This window comes from Mus caroli, unplaced genomic scaffold, assembly GCF_978045245.1.
Source record: "Mus caroli unplaced genomic scaffold, Mus_caroli_1 scaffold_11, whole genome shotgun sequence".
NCBI classification, from domain to species: domain Eukaryota; kingdom Metazoa; phylum Chordata; class Mammalia; order Rodentia; family Muridae; genus Mus; species Mus caroli.
The window spans coordinates 51,798,877-51,816,622 of NW_028227266.1; the positions used below are offsets into that span (position 1 = coordinate 51,798,877).

Consider the following 17,746-nt stretch of genomic DNA (forward strand, 5'->3'; position numbering starts at 1 on the left):
AACCCTAACTAAGACACATACACTAAAGGACTATACGATACATGCTTGCTGTTGCTTATTTCATAGTTGAACGACAGAGACTCACTCTGAAGGCTAGAGTGGCTTGGAACTCAAAATGTAACAGAATGTTCTCAATTTTTAGGCAAATCTTTCTGCCTTGATCTCTTAAATCCTGGGATTATAGGTGTGTTGCACCAAACCCATCTTAGTTTTTGTTTGTTTGGAACAGATTTCCATAGTTCAAGCTGTCTTCAAACTTCCTATGGAGCGAGGGTGGCCTTGAACTTTTGTTCGTCTGCCCCCATCACCCAAGCTCTGGGATTACAAGCATAAACTGCCATGTCCAGCTTTACTACCTCTCTCTCCCCCTCTCCTCTATCTCAATGCTTGATTTTATTTTATTTTATTTTTTTGGTAATTTTTTCTTTACATTTTTGAAGATTTTTCCTCTGCTTACCTTTCCCCCACCATTTTTGGGAGGTGGGGGCAGGTCTTGGTGGAGTAGATTGAACCTAGAAATCCCAGACACACGACACACTTAGTTCATTGTAAGTGCCTGCTTTCCTAACCACGAGACACCCTCTGGCCTTAGTTTAAAGGTTATGTGCATTGCTATAGCCCGTACCTTTCTCTATAATCACACATAGAACAAGTCTAATACTCAGGAGAGGCCGTACTGCTTGTTTTTGTGTGACAACTTGATACAAGCTGGAGTTACCACAGAGAAAGGAGTCTCCCTTGAGGAAATGCCTCCATGAGATACAGCTCTAAGGCATTTTCTCAATTGTGATCAAGGGGACAGGGGTGGGGTGGGGGAGGGCCCAGCTCATTGAGGGGCCTATTATGGGTGGTGCCATCCCTGGGCTGGTAGTCCTTGGTTTTATAAGAAAGCAAGCTGAGCAAGCCAGAGGAAGCAATCCGGTAAGCCGCACTCCTCCATGGCTTCAGCATCAGCTCCTGGCTCCAGGTTCTTGCCCTGTGTGAGTTCCTCTTCTGAATTCCTTCAGTGAAGAACAGCAATGTGGAAGTGTAAGCTGAATAAATGTTTTCCTCCCCAACTTGCCTCTTGGTCATGATGCTTTGTGCAGGAATACCATCCCTAAGACAGAGGCTTTGTGGGGGAATTGTTACAAGAGTTACTTCAGCAGGAAGGTGGGGGCGGGACAATCCAAGACTTCAGGGAGTTGGCTTGATTGACAGGAAGAGAAGGTTTTAGCCGAAAGTGGCCTGTTTTTAGGAGAGGCTCTTCTGGAATGCTGACTCATGGATGGTGAAAGTTCAGAGGCCTGGGGATAGAAGGCAAAATTCAACTTGGTTAAAGCTAGGTGTGCTGATAATTGCATAAGTACAGCACTTGGGAGGATGAGGCAGGAGGATCATGAGTCCTAGGCCAGCCTGGGTAACATACTCTATTTTTAAATAAATTAAAAACAACTACAGCTGGGTGATGGTGGTGTATGCCTTTAATCCTACCAGTGACTCAGGAGGCAGAGGCAGTCAGATCTCTGAGTTCGAGGCCAGCCTGGTCTACAGAGTTCCTGGACAGCCACAACTACAGTACAGAGAAATCCTGTCTCAGAAAACCAACCCAACCAACCAACCAACCACCACCACCATTATCAACAACGACAACCCCATCAATTAATTAAAACTTGGCTAATAAGTATTTTGTTCTATTTAGTCAGTGGGAATGAAGCAAAGAATGGGGATCTGAGAGGTCGTTTGTGGGTCTTAATGTAATCACACGAGAAGGTGTGCTGTGATAGAACATAGATGAAACATAGATGAACATAGATGAAGAACATAGAACATAGATGAAAACAGGGTTCAGGTGAAAAATACCACCTTGTCCTTTTCCTTTCCCCTTTTCTTTTAGAGAGGGTTTCTCTGTGTTGCTCTCTGGTTATCTTAGAACTCACTGTGTAGACCAGTCTGGCATCAACTCTGAGAGATCCACTTGCCTTTCTGAGTACTGAGATTAAAGACCTAGGCCACAGTGTCCAAAATTCCACATTGTCAGTCTCTGGAGTTTAATGGGTGTCGCTCAGGGTGTATCTCACCCTGCGTCTGAACCCTCCACGTGGCTGAGGATGACTTTGAACTTCTGCCTCCTTGGTGCTGGGCTTACCAGCTTGTGTGACTTGATTCTCTCCAGCCCTGGTGACTGAACCCAGATCCTTACACATGCCAGGGATGCACTCTCCCGACTGAGCCGCATCCCAAGCCTCTACGTGTGCTTCTGATGCTCTCAGCAGCCTTCGTCCAGTTGTCCCGTAATATTCAGACAGTCTTCTTCGGTCATCTAGTTTTGGGTTTTACTCTTGGACTAGTCATCTATATGGACACATCTGTCCATCTAAGGAAATCTATCTGTGTAATTATATCTTTGTGTGTCAGGAGATGAACCCAGGGCCTTAAGCATGCTGAGTGGGCTCTTTACTACTGACCTATACCCTCAGTCCCAGGACAGCCAGGGCTACACAGAGAAACCCTGTCTCAAAAAAAAAAACAAAAAAACAAAAAAAAAAACAAAACAAAAACAAAAAACAAAAAACAAAAAAAAAAAAACAAAAAAATTGAAAAAATAAAAAAATAATCCCAACAATCATTTCAACTAGGCATGATTGTGTATGCCCCAACCCTTGGGAGGCTGAGGTATAAGGACTGTCCTAAATTGGAGGCCAGACTGGGTTACACATAGTTGAATTTCAGTCAGCTTCGTCTATGGAGTGAGGTTTTGTCTCAAAAAGACAAAAATAAACAGAAAATAATTATACTTAAACTTTACAGCACTTGTAGTTGGCAAACTTAAGGCTCACTTAGCTACATTTTCCAAAACCTATTCCCCTTTTTATAAACGGTTTTTTAATATCAATTTGATTGATTGTGTGTTTGTGTGTGCCATTGCCTAAATGTGGAGTTTAGCTTGGTAGGGATCTGTTTCTTGGCCTCCACCATGTGGGTTCCAGGAACCGAACCCTGGCATGGCGTACCTTTACGGGTTGAGCCACACACTCCTACCCCCACCTCGTGTGTTTTTGAAGCAGGATCTCATTTTAGCTCAGGCTAACCAAGAATTCACACTATTCTAGGCTAGCCTCGAGCTTAAGGCAATGGTTCTTCAGCCTCCTAGGAGCTGTGATGAAAGGCGTGAGCTACCAGCTAGTTAAAAACCTGGTTTTTCTTAGTGTCTTCTACAAAACCACCTGCTCTTCTGCATCCACGCAGTCTTCTAGAATTTACCGTTTACAGTGTATCTTTATCCACTAAAGGAGGAGATTGGGGAGTGGGGTGAGGAGGTGGGGAGTAGTTCTTTTGTCTGCCTGGTCTCCTTCAGGAAAAAAAAAAATGCTTAATTGGCACTACAGACTTGCTTCTGTCAGCAAGAACCAGGAACTTCCCCATCCCACTTTTTATTCCCTCTTGTTCCTTCTTGGTCCATCCAAGCATCAGAAGGCGTGGCCCGGGTCAAGGCCAGGATAGGTGACAAGGCAACCCAACAGGTCTGTGAGGGAAGATTTGCCTAGCTCGCTCCACAAAGACACACCACCCTGATCGTTCTTTTGAAAGGAAAAGAAACCACAGCTTGTCTTCAGTTCTTTTAGGGGAAAAGGAGGGAGACCTGGACACAGAGGCGGGGTCAGTGGGTTCTTCCAGATAGCAAAGTTCAGGAGGGCACCAGCTCTCTGCCTGTAGGCATCCTGGGAACCAGCCAAGAGCACCTCTTATCGGATTACCTATAGTTTGCTGATTTCAAACAAGGAACCTTGAAATCCTGAAATGCATCGGGCGTGGTAGCGTCGACCTGTAAATCCCATGTCTCTGGAAGCTGAGGCAGGAGGACTGCTGCGAGTTCACAGTATGCCTCGGCAATATTGTGAGTTCCAGGATAGACCGGGCTACAGAGTGAGACCTTAGGTCAAAGAAACTAACCAAATCAACTCCACCCACATGGAGGTGGGAGAGGAAGAAGCCCAACCCTCTCATCTTAAATTTACATTATGTCCTACTCAGTTCTGACACTAGAAAACAAACCGCCCTTTCTCCTCCAGCTTTCCAAAGGTGCCAGGTGGCGATCTGCAAAAGCATTGTCTGGCCCTCAGGGCCTGACAGTTAATGATTTGTCGCACGAGCGGGGCGGAGGAGTATCGGGACGCGGGCGAGCGTACTAGCGAGCGCAGCAGGAGAGCAAGGCAGGGCGCGAGCCGAGTCCGCGCCGTACTCACAGGCACCGCCTCCTGTCTTCCGGGCCCGAGCATTTCTCGGGGTTCCGGGCACGCGAGGCTCGTAGGGACCCCATGGAGGCTGAGTCGCCGGCGAGTGCGGGGGCCAGCGAGCCCCGGGCGCTGGGTACGGTGGGCAGTATCGGCAGCCAGCTGAGCAGGATCCGACGCAAACTCTTCACCTGGTGAGTGCAGCGCGCTGGGCCGGCCTGGGTGGCGGGGACATAGGCAGGACCGACTGGCGACCCGCGCGCATGTGTCTGGACTGGGAACGGAGGTGGCGGTGTCTCGACTTCGGTTCCTTGCGCTCCCAAACCACCCAGAAGGTCGCGTTTCCTCTGGGTGCTCCCCCCACGCTCCTTCGAAACCGTGGCGACGCTGGCTTTTCGGAGGATACGCGGGGAATTCATCCGATTAGCATTTTGAGATAGGTTCCCCTATTTCCCTGTGACAGGGTGGGAGCTACCGTAGATGCTGTGGAGGAGCGCTGCCCAACCTGGCGCTTGGCAGGTGGAAGTGTTGCCCTTCCTGGCTCGGTGCCCGCATTCCTCCAGATCGGGATCCGTGCCCACCTAGCCTGGTGATCACCTCCAACTGAAGTTCACTCAAGTGAGAAAGCTGGGTTAAGTTTTGTGCTGTTGCAAACCGGAGACAACGTCTGCCCTGTTTGGGGGCCTGAGCGAGGCGACATGGCCACCTCCGGAGCTGCGGTCCAGGGAAGCAGGTGGCTGATGTCACTGTGCTCTGTTGAGCCTTTAGGTAGAGATGTTCTCAAAGAGTTGGCAGCGACTCTGGGGAAAGCTTTCTGTGGTCACTGGACGACTTGCGTTCTGAAGACACTAGAGGCTAACATCCAAATAATGAAATCCATTTACTGAGCATTTACTCCGTGCCAGGCACTGCGCTTAGCCATTTATGTAGACAATAGCACCGCATCTCCTTTGCTTTAGGATATGGCGCTATTGTTAGACCCACTTTCCAGGTTAGGAAACACAAGGCTAAGCAGTTCACTTGGGGATAACGAGAATGGCAGGATTACAGGCATGTGCCACTACCCACCTGGGCAACGAATTTCAATTGAAAGATTTTGAAAGCTGTGTCCTTGAAAAGGCATCTCACCTTCAGAGCTGATCAATAAATATGTATACATGCATTTTTTTGTCATAAATAAGCATAGTTTTAAATAGATGCTCTGGTTCGAAGGGGCAAATGACCTTAAATTGCTTATTCTCCGACAGCTGTGTAATGTCATTGATTAGCAGGGAGATGTTACCGTGGCATACATAACCAAGGATGAAGACTTTGAATTCAAATCTTAGTGAGGTGTTTTGCACAATTCACAAAACTCTGTGTTCACTATTTGTACCGTGAGGATTTGTTGCAGTACCACAGCACAGTGAGTGAGTTTGTGCTCTACGTGGGTCAGACCTATGGGTTCAGTTCTCAACAATAGCACACACACACACACACACACACACACACACACACACACACACACACGTGAGAAGGCAAGATGGCTCAGTGGTCAAAGGCCCCTGCCACCAAACCTGGTTACCTGAGTTCTATACCCAGAACTTACATGTACGATGGAAGTTTTGAGAACCAACTTCCCAAATTGTCCTCTGATCTACACTCATGGGCTGTGGCATGCCTGTCCATATACATATACATACACGGACACACAAAATAAATAAATAAGTGCAAAAAATATCAAAAACCTTCTCTACCACCCTCCCCCCCCCCCCCCAACCTGCTTACCCCGTAGGGCTTTGAGAGGATTCCTTGGTTGACTGCCCAGCCTGGCCCACTTCAGAGTACTGCAGAGGTTAGTTACCACTGTTAGCTCTCGCCATTCCCTGGTAATGGGAACATGTGGTAACTGGGGAGATGCCAGTGACCCCAGGCTGGGGTAGATAATCTAGCAGATAGCTCAGCAAGAGCTGCTGAGAACTAGCAAAGATGATTTTCTCTTCAAAGTGTAGTGCTTTCAGATAATGTGTTTTATAACACATTTCAGATTTCTTCTCCCTCTAGAGAGGTTCATTCTGCACCTCCCTGAGGGGCTTTTACTTTCTTCTTTGTATGATGGTGGTTTGTGGGTATCTTCCACACCCCCCGGATGGTCCTGCTTAGCATCACTTAACATCACTTGTGCATTCCGCACAACCCTTAGCATGGGGAATGGAGGAATGAACGAGTAGCTGTGAGATGATACATTTTTTTCTTAATACTTTTCTTTGCTCATAAACCATTTATTTTCCTGATCCAAAATTGCATGTCGGGAAAGCAAATTAAGCTCAACAATATTTCTGGACTCTAGAGCCCGTAAATAGTATTTGCTCTTATCCGGTCTTTAGTTTTCCCATACCCTTTCTTTCATACAGTATCTCTCTGTTGTCCTCAAGCTGGCTGGGAACTCTTGTGTTAAAACAATCCTCTTGCTTTAACTTCCCGAGTACTTGGAACTGCCTGTGCGTGTATCTGTTTCCTGAGACAAAGTTCATGAGGGCTTCTTTTGATTTTTGCCACACTCTGATTTCTTCCCTGTGTTGGTCTTTATTCCGAGGGCCACAGATCTGCAACTTTCTTTCTTGTTATTGCTTTTCAGCATCTTAAGTAGACCATGCAGACTTTTAAGTTGCTATGTTATCTGAAGCTGGCCTTGAACTCCTAACCTTCCTGGTCAGGGAACCATGGGGAATGGAGAGAAGATAGGATACAGAGAAATAGTTTATAGCTTCATAGAAACCCCTCCCGCCCCCCATTTGCTGCTTTCGCTAAAAGAAACAAGAATACATTGTTTGATAAGTGGGTTCTAAATACCGGGAAAAGTTAGGGGCCTAGAGCAGCTCATTTCCTTTATGTGAAGTGTCTATTCTAGATTACCCCAACTCCTGACATACCTGCCTCCCTTAGGGTACAGACATATTTTGAAATGTGAATACCAAATTACTAGGCTGGTATGGTTGTGTATGCCTGTAATCTCAGCACTCCAAAGGTGGGACAGAAAGCTCAGAGGCGTTCTGGGGGCCCAAGGCCAGCTAGAGATACCTTGTTTCAAAAGCAGAAGAGGATATAAACATTGTTTTTTTCTTTCCAGCTTTACAGGTCTTGAGTTAATGGAACGAGGTATGGTTTTTCTTCTCTCTTAGAGACTGAAGGTGTTCGTGGGGCTTCAGCACTATGATTTATAAGCATTTTATGTCTGTACATTTTGGATGAGCTTAACACTTCTAATAAACACCCAGACTAGCGAATGAAAGAGAAGAGGAGGAGGAAGAGGAGGAAGGGGAGAAGTATCAGATTGCTCAGTTACTCAATCCACAAGTTCAGTGAGCACTTACTGTCTGAAGCTTACTCAGGGTGATGGGCCCCAAATGTCTCCAAAGAGACTCTGCTCTTGAGCGGGACTTTTGTTGTATATTGCTCTCAAGTCAAGTGATATATTGTATTTAAAGCCAGGGATTTCCAGCAGTGCCTGAGGATACACACTTATTATTTGTATACTATCAGTATATTATTATTTGTATTCTGAAACAGAGGCCTTAATTTATTCATGTTTCAAAACGCATATTCCTTAAGATGGTCAACTTTCTTTTTTTGTTTTGTTTTGGTTTTGTTTTTGTTTGCCGAGACAGGGTTTCTCTGTAGCCCTGGCTGTCCTGGAACTCACTCTGTAGACCAGGCTGACCTCGAACTCGATGGTCAACTTCCTATCTCTAGCAGAAAACTTTACTATTTCGTGATCTTATCTTTTCCCTTAAAAAATAGATGGTAAGCTATTGAGGGCATAGCTTTTCATTGTATTTTTGTAACACAGTGCTGGTCAGGGTTTTGTTTTTTGTTTTGTCATTCAACACACCTTAAATATCTGTTGTGGGGATATTTAAAGATCTAAACTGATCTTTCTAAGTGGGGAGGCAGGTATGATTCAGTTTCTGTTTTCAAGGGGGCTCATAATCAAAATATGGTAAGAAATCATGATAAGTACCACTTGTGATAAGTACAAAGTTCTGCAGTGGTGTTGGGCTACAGTAGTGAACAGAGCTGCCTTCCAAAGTTCACTGTTGGTATAAAGGAGGGCAGAGGTCAGGCCTGCCAGTGTGAGGGACAGCTGAGAAACTTGAAGTTTTGTTCCTACAGGTGTGAAAAAGCCAGGTTTGGAAGGGCTAGCGAGTGTTTTACTTAAAGGGAGGCAAGGAACTTAGCTTGAAGAGGGCTAAGTTGGGCTGGAGGAGGGGTGAGCAGTAGTAAGTAGCCCATCAGTGTACAGGAGCACTCCTTGTCACTGTCCATCAGTCTAGGGGAGCACTCCTTGTCACTGTCCATCAGTCTAGGGGAGCACTCCTTGTCACTATCCATAAGTCTAGGGGAGCACTCCTTGTCACTGTCCATCAGTCTGTGGGAGCACTCCTTGTCACTGTCCATCAGTCTGTGGGAGCACTCCTTGTCACTGTCCATCAGTCTAGGGGAGCACTCCTTGTCACTGTCCATCAGTCTGTGGGAGCACTCCTTGTCACTGCCCATCAGTCTGTGGGAGCACTCCTTGTCACTATCCATAAGTCTAGGGGAGCACTCCTTGTCACTATCCATAAGTCTAGGGGAGCACTCCTTGTCACTGCCCATCAGTCTGTGGGAGCACTCCTTGTCACTATCCATCAGTCTGTGGGAGCACTCCTTGTCACTGTTCATCAGTCTGTGGGAGCACTCCTTGTCACTGCCCATCAGTCTGTGGGAGCACTCCTTGTCACTGCCCATCAGTCTGTGGGAGCACTCCTTGTCACTGTCCATCAGTCTAGGGGAGCACTCCTTGTCACTGTCCATCAGTCTGTGGGAGCACTCCTTGTCACTATCCATCAGTCTGTGGGAGCACTCCTTGTCACTGCCCATCAGTCTGTGGGAGCACTCCTTGTCACTGCCCATCAGTCTATGGGAGCACTCCTTGTCACTGTCCGTCAGTCTAGGGGAGCACTCCTTGTCACTGTCCATCAGTCTGTGGGAGCACTCCTTGTCACTGTCCATCAGTCTGTGGGAGCACTCCTTGTCACTGCCCATCAGTCTATGGGAGCACTCCTTGTCACTGTCCGTCAGTCTAGGGGAGCACTCCTTGTCACTGTCCATCAGTCTGTGGGAGCACTCCTTGTCACTGTCCATCAGTCTGTGGGAGCACTCCTTGTCACTGTTCATCAGTCTGTGGGAGCACTCCTTGTCTCTATCCATCAGTCTGTGGGAGCACTCCTTGTCACTGTCCATCAGTCTGTGGGAGCACTCCTTGTCACTGTCCATCAGTCTGTGGGAGCACTCCTTGTCACTGTCCATCAGTCTGTGGGAGCATTCCTTGTCACTATCCATCAGTCTATGGGAGCACTCCTTGTTACTATCCATCAGTTTAGGGGAGCACTCCTTGACACTGCCCATCAGTCTATGGGAGCACTCCTTGTCACCACTCATCAGTCTATAGGAACAAACTGATGTTCCTACAGACTGGTGGATGTTTTGTCTAGATGTATGCCTATGTGGCACATGCATTCTTGGTGCCTTAGGAGGTCAGATGAGGGCATTGGGTCCCCATGGACTGGATTACAGTCAGCTGTGAGCTACCATGTGGGTGCCAAGGACTGAACCTCTGTCTTCTGGAAGAGCAGTCAGTGCTTTTAATTGCTGATCCATCTCTCTAGCCTGACAAAGGGTGCTGTTATGTGGCATTATTTATGGGAATTATAGGAAATGAGACATTTATATGCCTTGGGCTGTGGGGGCCTCGTAATCCTTTATCCTACCTGTCTCTGTAAATTCTTCCAGCTCCATTTCTACTGTGCAATTAATTACTATCTGCTTCTTCTAGCCTTAGGAGTCGGGAGTAATGTCACGTCCACTCTTACATACTTTATTGTAGCACATTTTGAATTGAATAATTTCTCATGGAGGCAGCTGGGCATCCTGGCTTCTGCCAACACAACCCCCTTACCCCTCAACATACACCCAATATGATAGTCAAAAATATCTCCAGACACTGTCAGATATTTGCTTTTAACTGCCTCCAATATTTGTGCTCCATGGTGCCCAATTACTTCCCATTGTCATCCGCAGAGCACAGCTCCGTACTGAGTGTTGTCTTGTGGTCTTCTTGAGTACTGAAGAAGAACTGATGGCCAGGTGACATTAGACAGGGGCCGCAAGGAAGCCTAGAACCCTGGGCCGTAGCCCACAGTTGAGTGCTTGGATGGGTGTTGCTCCTATTTGACCTGATTCATCACTTTCTCAGCACTGCAGGGATTTGTCAAAGGACAGACAGTGACTCTCTGTGTGGTACAGGGGAGAGGAGAGAGTGGACTTTAAAAGCTCTCTTCCAACAGGCTCTCCATGATCCTCTGGCCACCTACCCAGGATCTCTCCCCAGAATAGTTCTAGACAACTTCTCGGCTTATCCTACTCTTTGCTTCTTCTTCTTCTTTTTTTTTTTTTTTTTTTTTTTTTTGGTTTTTCGAGACAGGGTTTCTCTTTATAGCTCTGGCTGTCCTGGAGCTCACTTTGTAGACCAGGCTGGCCTCGAACTCAGAAATCCGCCTGCCTCTGCCTCCCGAGTGCTGGGATTAAAGGCGTGCGCCACCACGCCCGGCTCTTATTCCTCATCTTGACAAGCCTTCTAGAATATTCCTTCAGGTCATCTTCCCTTCAGCCCTTATAGCCACTACTTTAATTGCCTTTGTCATCTCTCATCCAGACTCTTGTAGCTTCTATCCATGGTTTCATTCACCCTCTCCGCCTGTCACCTCACTACACAGGAATCAGGGATGACAAGTCAAACAAAAGGGTAGCGATAGCCATCGTCCAACGAGACTTCCCTGCTTACATTTCATCAGCCCCGAGACACGCCCGCACAGCTTGGTTTCTCATTTGATGGAACAGATGAGTAACTTGCTTGGATCACGTAGCTGGCCAGTGGCAGGGAGAAGTAATTACAGTTGATTCTAAACTGAAACCTGCTTTACTAGTTCTGAAGCCTCACCATATCATACTCGAAGGCCAGGCTTTAGGATACTGCCCTTCACCTGTACCGATGATGTACAAACTAAGAGATATCCTGGGAGTCCCTAGAGGTTGCTCAGATGTTACCCTAGGATGCAAGTGAAGAATGGGACCTGGTAAGTTTCTTAACTGGTCTCTGGCATCCGCAGATACATTGCTTTTGCCATTTATATAGTTGGGTTTTTAGGCAAGATGTCCGACTTACTAACAACAGGCTGGGTGGCTTGGAAAGAACAGGAATTCCTCCCTCCCTCCCTCCCTCCCTCCCTCCCTCCCTCCCTCCCTCCCTCCCTCCCTTCCTTCCTTCCTCCCTCCCTCCCTCCCTCCCTCCCTCCCTCCCTTCCTTCCTTCCTTCTTCCTCCTTTCTTTTTTTTTTTTTAAATTATTTATTTACATAGGCACATATACAAGCTAGAAGAAGGCATCAGATCCCTTTTTAGATGGTTGTGAGCCACCATGTGGGTGCTGGGAATTGAACCCAGGACCTCTGGAAGAGCAGCCAGTGCTCTTAACCACTGAACCATCTCGTCAGCCAGGAGTTCATTTCTTACAGCTCTGAAAAGTTGGATGTCTGAGACTGAGGCTCTTGCAGATTTGGTGTATAGTGTAGGCATATTTACTGTCTCATGGATGGCCATCTTCTCATGAAGCTTTTACACGTCAGAAGGGGTGAGAGAGCACCCTGGGGCCTCTCTTTTGTGCATCAGTCCCAGTCATAAAGATGAACTCTGTCTTAATTATTTTACCTATTGTGATAAACACCATGATGAAAAGCAACTTGGGGAGGAAAAGGATCATTTTATTTTATAAGTCACAGTCCATTAGAGAAGGAAGCTAGGACATGACCCCAAGGTAGGACCTGAAGTAGAGGCCACTGAAGACCACTGCTTACTGGTTTGCTCCCTGTAGCTCATTCAGCCCATGCTCTTATATAACTCAGGAGCACCTGCCCAGGGTTGGTACCATGGGTAGTGGTTTGGCTTTCTCATATCAATCATTAATTGAGAAAATGTCCCACACATGTGCCTATTGGCCAGTCTGATGGAGGCAGTTCTTCAACTGAGGTTCCCTGTTGTCATCTTCTCTGGTGACTCAAGTTTATGTCAAATTGACAAAAACTAACCAGCACACACCCTCATGACCTAAGCAACTCCCAAAGCTATGCCTCCGAGTGCCACCATCTTGAGGACGAAGTTTTAACACAAGAATTTGGGGAGGGTAACAGCCTTTCGTCTCTGTGTTTGAAGAAAGCTGCAGCTAACACAGGTTTGAGAGCCACTGGTCCTTCCACTCATGTCTTCAGTCCTCCATTTCTCCCTTCTTCCTCTGCATATAACAGTTAATTCTGGTGTTCTAAAAATTATGTTAAAATGTAATTTTGAACTTTCCCTTTAGAGCTAGTGTCCTGTTCACAGACATTATTATTATTACACAGTACAGCCTTCACCTCCATTCACTTGCAGAGTGTGTTCATAATTCCAAACAAAAACTATATCCTGCCTTTTTAGCCCTGGCAGCCACCAGTCCTTTCTTTTTCCTTTACTCTTCCCTCTTTCCTTTAAAATTCTATCTATCTATCTATCTATCTATCTATCTATCTATCTATCTATCATCTATCTATCTATCTATCATCTATCTATCTATCTATCATCTATCTATCATCTATCTGTGTATGAGTGTGTATGGGTATGCTTATGCTGAAGGTGTATAGAGGTCAGAGGACAACTCAGGAATCATTCTCTTCTTCTACTGTGTGGATTCTGAGTATTGAACTCAGGTCATAAGGTTTAGTCTTCAGTACCTTTACCTGTCGAGCCATATTATCAACCCCAGTCTACTTTGTCTATGAGTCTGACTTCTCTAGATGCTTCCTAGTGATGGACTGGATTCACATGGTATTTGTCTCTTTTCGAGTGCTTAGGCTTCTCCATGCAAAGTGCAAGGCGCCCACTTCCCATTCCTGGATCATCGACTAGAATGATGGTCACTTTAGAGGCAGAGACACCCCATCCTTTGTCCTTTGGTTCCCCTAAGTGCTATCTGTCTTCTTCGTCTTCTTCTTCTTCTTCTTCTTCTTCTTCTTCTTCTTCTTCTTCTTCTTCTTCTTCTTCTTCTTCTTCTTCTTCTTCTTCTTCTTCTTCTTCTTCCTCTTCTTCCTCTTCTTCCTCTTCTTCCTCTTCTTCCTCCTCCTCCTCCTTTTTCTTCTTTTTCGAGACAGGGTTCCTCTGTATAGCCCTGGCTGTCCTGGGACTCACTCTGTAGACCAGGTTGGCCTGGAACTCAGAAATCTGCCTGCCTCTGCCTCCCGAGTGCTGGGATTAAAGGTGTGCACCACCACACCCTGCTACTATCTGTCTGCTTATGGAGAAGGCTTAAAGAGTTTTGTAGACAGTACTAAGATGGTAATTGTGACCTGTCCTCACCCACATCTTCGCTGGGCGCCCCTCTTCTGTACCTGTAAGGTTCCCGTCCCACCCTCACTGAGCTTATGGTTGAAAGCTTGAGGATAGATACCATTAGCCCAGGAGAGCACTTCAGGGCAGAGGCTGTAGTTCATCTTGGAAGCCCCTGTAGTACTTTGCCCTTGGCACAAATCCAAAATGGTAGCAGTTCTTCCCATTATGGGGACAGTAAAAGCCCATTTTTAAAAGTAGAATATCTTTGCTTGTTGTCTTTGGCAGTTTCATATGTTTGAATAATGCATCTTGATTATCTGCACCACCAACTCTGCTCTCCCCTTGAAACTCCCTGCCCCACCCATCCCTTCCTCCTTCATGTCCTGTCTGTTTTTGTTATTAATAACCCTCTGGGTCCAAGTTGTGCTGCCTGTTGGAATGCTGACTGATTGTGTTGACTTGATCTCATGCAGGTAACTATAGATGTGTTGAGTTCGTTGGTGCAGCGGCTATATCATGTTCTGAAGGCAGCATTTCACACACTGTACCCCAGCCTTCAGTTCCTGCATCTTTTTCATCCCTTTCCCAAGATGCTCCCTGAGCCGGATGGAAGGGACTGATATGGTTGTCTCTATTAGGTCTGAGTACTCAATGGACCCTTGTTCCCAGCTCTTTGACTAGTTATGAGTCTTTGAATTAACTGCTGACCACTCCAGAGAGAAGCTTCTCTAGCTGAGGTTGAGGGTAGCACACACATATCAATAGGCACAAGAATAAATATTTAGAAGGCAGTTTGACAATTGTGTTGTTTAGTAAAATGTTGTTTAGTAGGTTCCTCTTGGGGCCTGTGACCTCCCCAGCCATGGACTCTTGTCTAGGCTTATAGTACCAGACACAAATTCCTTCCTGTGGAGCTGGCCTCAAATTCAATTTAAAATGAGATGCCTTCCCCCATACTGTTCATGCCAGTGTTCTGTCACTACACACATCTTGCCTTGCAGGTTGGTATTGTGGTGTGGAGGGTTGACTGAATGGGTACCGCTGGTGTCTCTTCTCCCTCCCCATCACAGATGACCTAGCACCCACCACCTCGCACAATGGAAAGTAGTCATCAGAGAAACTTTTCAGGTCAGTTCCAGCTTGATCTCTCTGCCTTGCAACCAAAGTGAATTGTATCTTCTGCAATAGGGTCTTAACATCATCTTGTTCTGCTGGGTAAGCAAGGTCAATGGCGTTGCATGTGTTGTTTAGGGGGCTGTGGGGTTTTCTGACCAATAACACGTAGGAAGGTATCCCATACCCGGTCCTGAGATTTTCATTTGGTAGCCGGTCTTCTGGGGGAATCTTTGCCTACCCATGTGTGGGTCTCCCCGTTTTATCAGATGTGGTAAGATGTGAGATCTGGGACTGAAGTAAAGGCAGGCTCTTACTGCAGGGCAGCACTCGGAATGTTTGGAAGGAGGCCACATGGCAGAGGATAGGAGCTGCCATCCCTGGAAACCGTTTTGATACATGCTCTGATAAATTCATTAAAAAGTTAGACACTGGGGCTGTGCTCAGTGCATAAAGTACTGGCCTAGCACACCAAAGGACCTGGGTTCAATTCTCCGGCACTTCCTAAACTAGGATGGTAGCACGCAGCTCTTTCATGTAAAGAGCAGGATCAGGAGTTCAAGGTCATTCCAGCCTCTGCCAGCTCCTGGCCCACCAGAGCGTCATGAAACCATGTCTCAAAACAGCCACAACTGAACAGATCTTTTCAACAAACAAACAAACAAACAAACAAACAAACAAACACCATCCTTTATCCCCACCTCTCATGACAAAAGCTAGGAAAATTTCCTTCTGTTATTTACTGAGATCATTAGAGAACTTATTTCAAGCAAGTGGATTTTCCAGCAAGCTTCAAGCTTGTTCTTCTAAACACTAACTTTACTTAAAAAGTCTAATCGAATGGCACTTCTTGTGTCTCTCACTTCTGTTAATTTTTCTATGCATAATATCTGGCAGCTATTCTTCAATATTGAGTTGGCTGGACCTGGACAACTCACCAGGGTAAAACCAATCTATGTAATTACTTAGCAGGGCCATTTGCTGTTAATCTTAGAGATTTTGGCAAAAACAGAGACAAAAAAAATCAAAAACCCAAACCATAATTTTATTTAAAATTCTTAGCTGGCCACCACGGTACACTTTTGTAGTTTCACCACTGAGAGACTGAGGCAGGAGGATTGCTATGAGTTCAAGGCCAACTTGGGCTACATAGTGTATTTCAGGAATACACTGAATACATAGTGTATTTCAGCTGGGGATACACACTAAGATCCTGTTTCATACAAAACAACACAAAAAGAAAATAAATCAAAACCTTCTTTCAAAAAAGTTCACTTAGCTGGGCGGTGGTGGCACACGCCTTTAATCCCAGCACTTGGGAGGCAGAGGCAGGTGGATTTCTGAGTTCGAGGCCAGCCTGGTCTACAGAGTGAGTTCCAAGACAGCCAGGGCTACACAGAGAGACCCTGTCTCAAAAAAACAAAAAAAAGTTCACTTAGTTGTTTAGTGTGTATATGTATATATGTGTGTGTGTGTATATATACATATACATATACACATACACATATACTCACATATATATGTATATATGTATATATACATATATAGATGTATATATATGTGTGTGTGTACACACACACACACACATAATCTGTGCATGTGTGTTCTGATGTATGTGCCTTTATACCCAAAGAGGTCAGAAGAGAGTCTTGGGTGTTTTCCTCTACCACACTCTACCCAGTCCTTTGAGGCAGAATCTCTCTCCCTGGGCCCAGGGCTCAAGTTTTTTTTGGATAGGTTGGAACCCAGCAAGCCCTGATAATCTCTGCCTCCATGCCCTTTGGAGCTGGGGTTTCAGGAACCCCAGCTTGTTCCATGGGTCCTAGGATCTGAACTCTGGTCCAGACAGTTGTGCAGCAAGTTCTCTTAACCACAGAGTCAGGCTTAGAGCCCCAAGAGATACCGTTAAATTCTTCACTGCACATTTAAGACTCAGGAACACTCTCATTTCCATACACTGAGTGCGCTCAGTGTGGTGCCGCCTCGGTCCCTGTGGGGTTTACTGCTCTACAGAGGAAGAAGAATGTGCTCGGAGGCATTTCAGTGAATTATTGGTCTGATTTCTCCTAACTCTCACTCCCACGTTGTCACATGTGACTTTTTCTGTCTTATCAAGCATATCTCTGGAAACTTGTGTTCTTTTAAAATTATAGTTTTAAACTATTAAACCCTCCAGGGACTGAACAACTTTGTACCTTAGAACGACTAGAAATAGGTCATACATGAATATTTCAATAGTTTTGATTTTTGTTTGTTTTTTGATACAAAGTTTCTCTGTGCAGCTTGGGCTGTATTGAAATTTGCTCTGTAGACCAGGCTGGCCTTGAACTCACAGAAATCTGCCTGCCTCTGCCTCCGCCTCCCCAATGCTGGGATAAAAGGTGCGTGCCACCACTGCTCTGCTGGTTTTGATTTTTATTATAACAGATTATCTGTTGTAGTCCTGGCTGACCTTGAACTTCTGATCTGCCTGACTCAGGCAGAGTGCTTGGGATTGCAGGCAAGCACCACTGTGCCTTGTTTATAAAGCTCTTGATGTTTATTTTGAATGGTTATAGGAATCTATGGCAATTGGACAATTGGACAAAGTTGATGTTAAGCTGATAATGTGAACCAGCTTCCATGAAAGACTACAGTGGGGCCTAAAACTCACTTTCGGTTATTTCTTTAAAGCTAGAATGTTTCAGGGAGAATTTGACTCAGTTTCCTTAGTCCCTATCCTTCTGGAGAACTTGAGGTTGGGTTTATTCGTGGGGTTAAGGGTGTGTGACATTGGGCCCTGCAGCTCCTGGTTTCCATGTAGCCTAGCAAGTAACAGATAAAAGCAAGCAGAGCCAAGCTCTGTTGAGCATAGCTGTGTGCTCGGACTGACCACAGTATTCCAGGGCTTCAGTTCCACGTCATCCTTCTGCTAACTTTCTTCCCCTGTGACGTCGGATGGCCTGGACTCATATTGAACCACTTGTCTTACTTAACTTCCTGAAT

At 45.9% G+C, this 17,746-nt stretch overlaps 1 protein-coding gene across 1 annotated transcript in view; it reads left to right on the top strand.

Moving 5' to 3' along the window:
- Window positions 1-4,189: 4,189 nt before the first annotated feature.
- Window positions 4,190-17,746, top strand: part of Slc35f2 (solute carrier family 35 member F2) — a 47,109-nt gene continuing 33,552 nt past the window's right edge. The window contains exon 1 of the mRNA XM_021172419.3: window positions 4,190-4,408. Within this exon, the coding sequence (XP_021028078.1) occupies window positions 4,299-4,408 (110 nt within the window). The 5' untranslated portion in view covers window positions 4,190-4,298. The remainder of the gene's footprint in view (window positions 4,409-17,746) is intronic.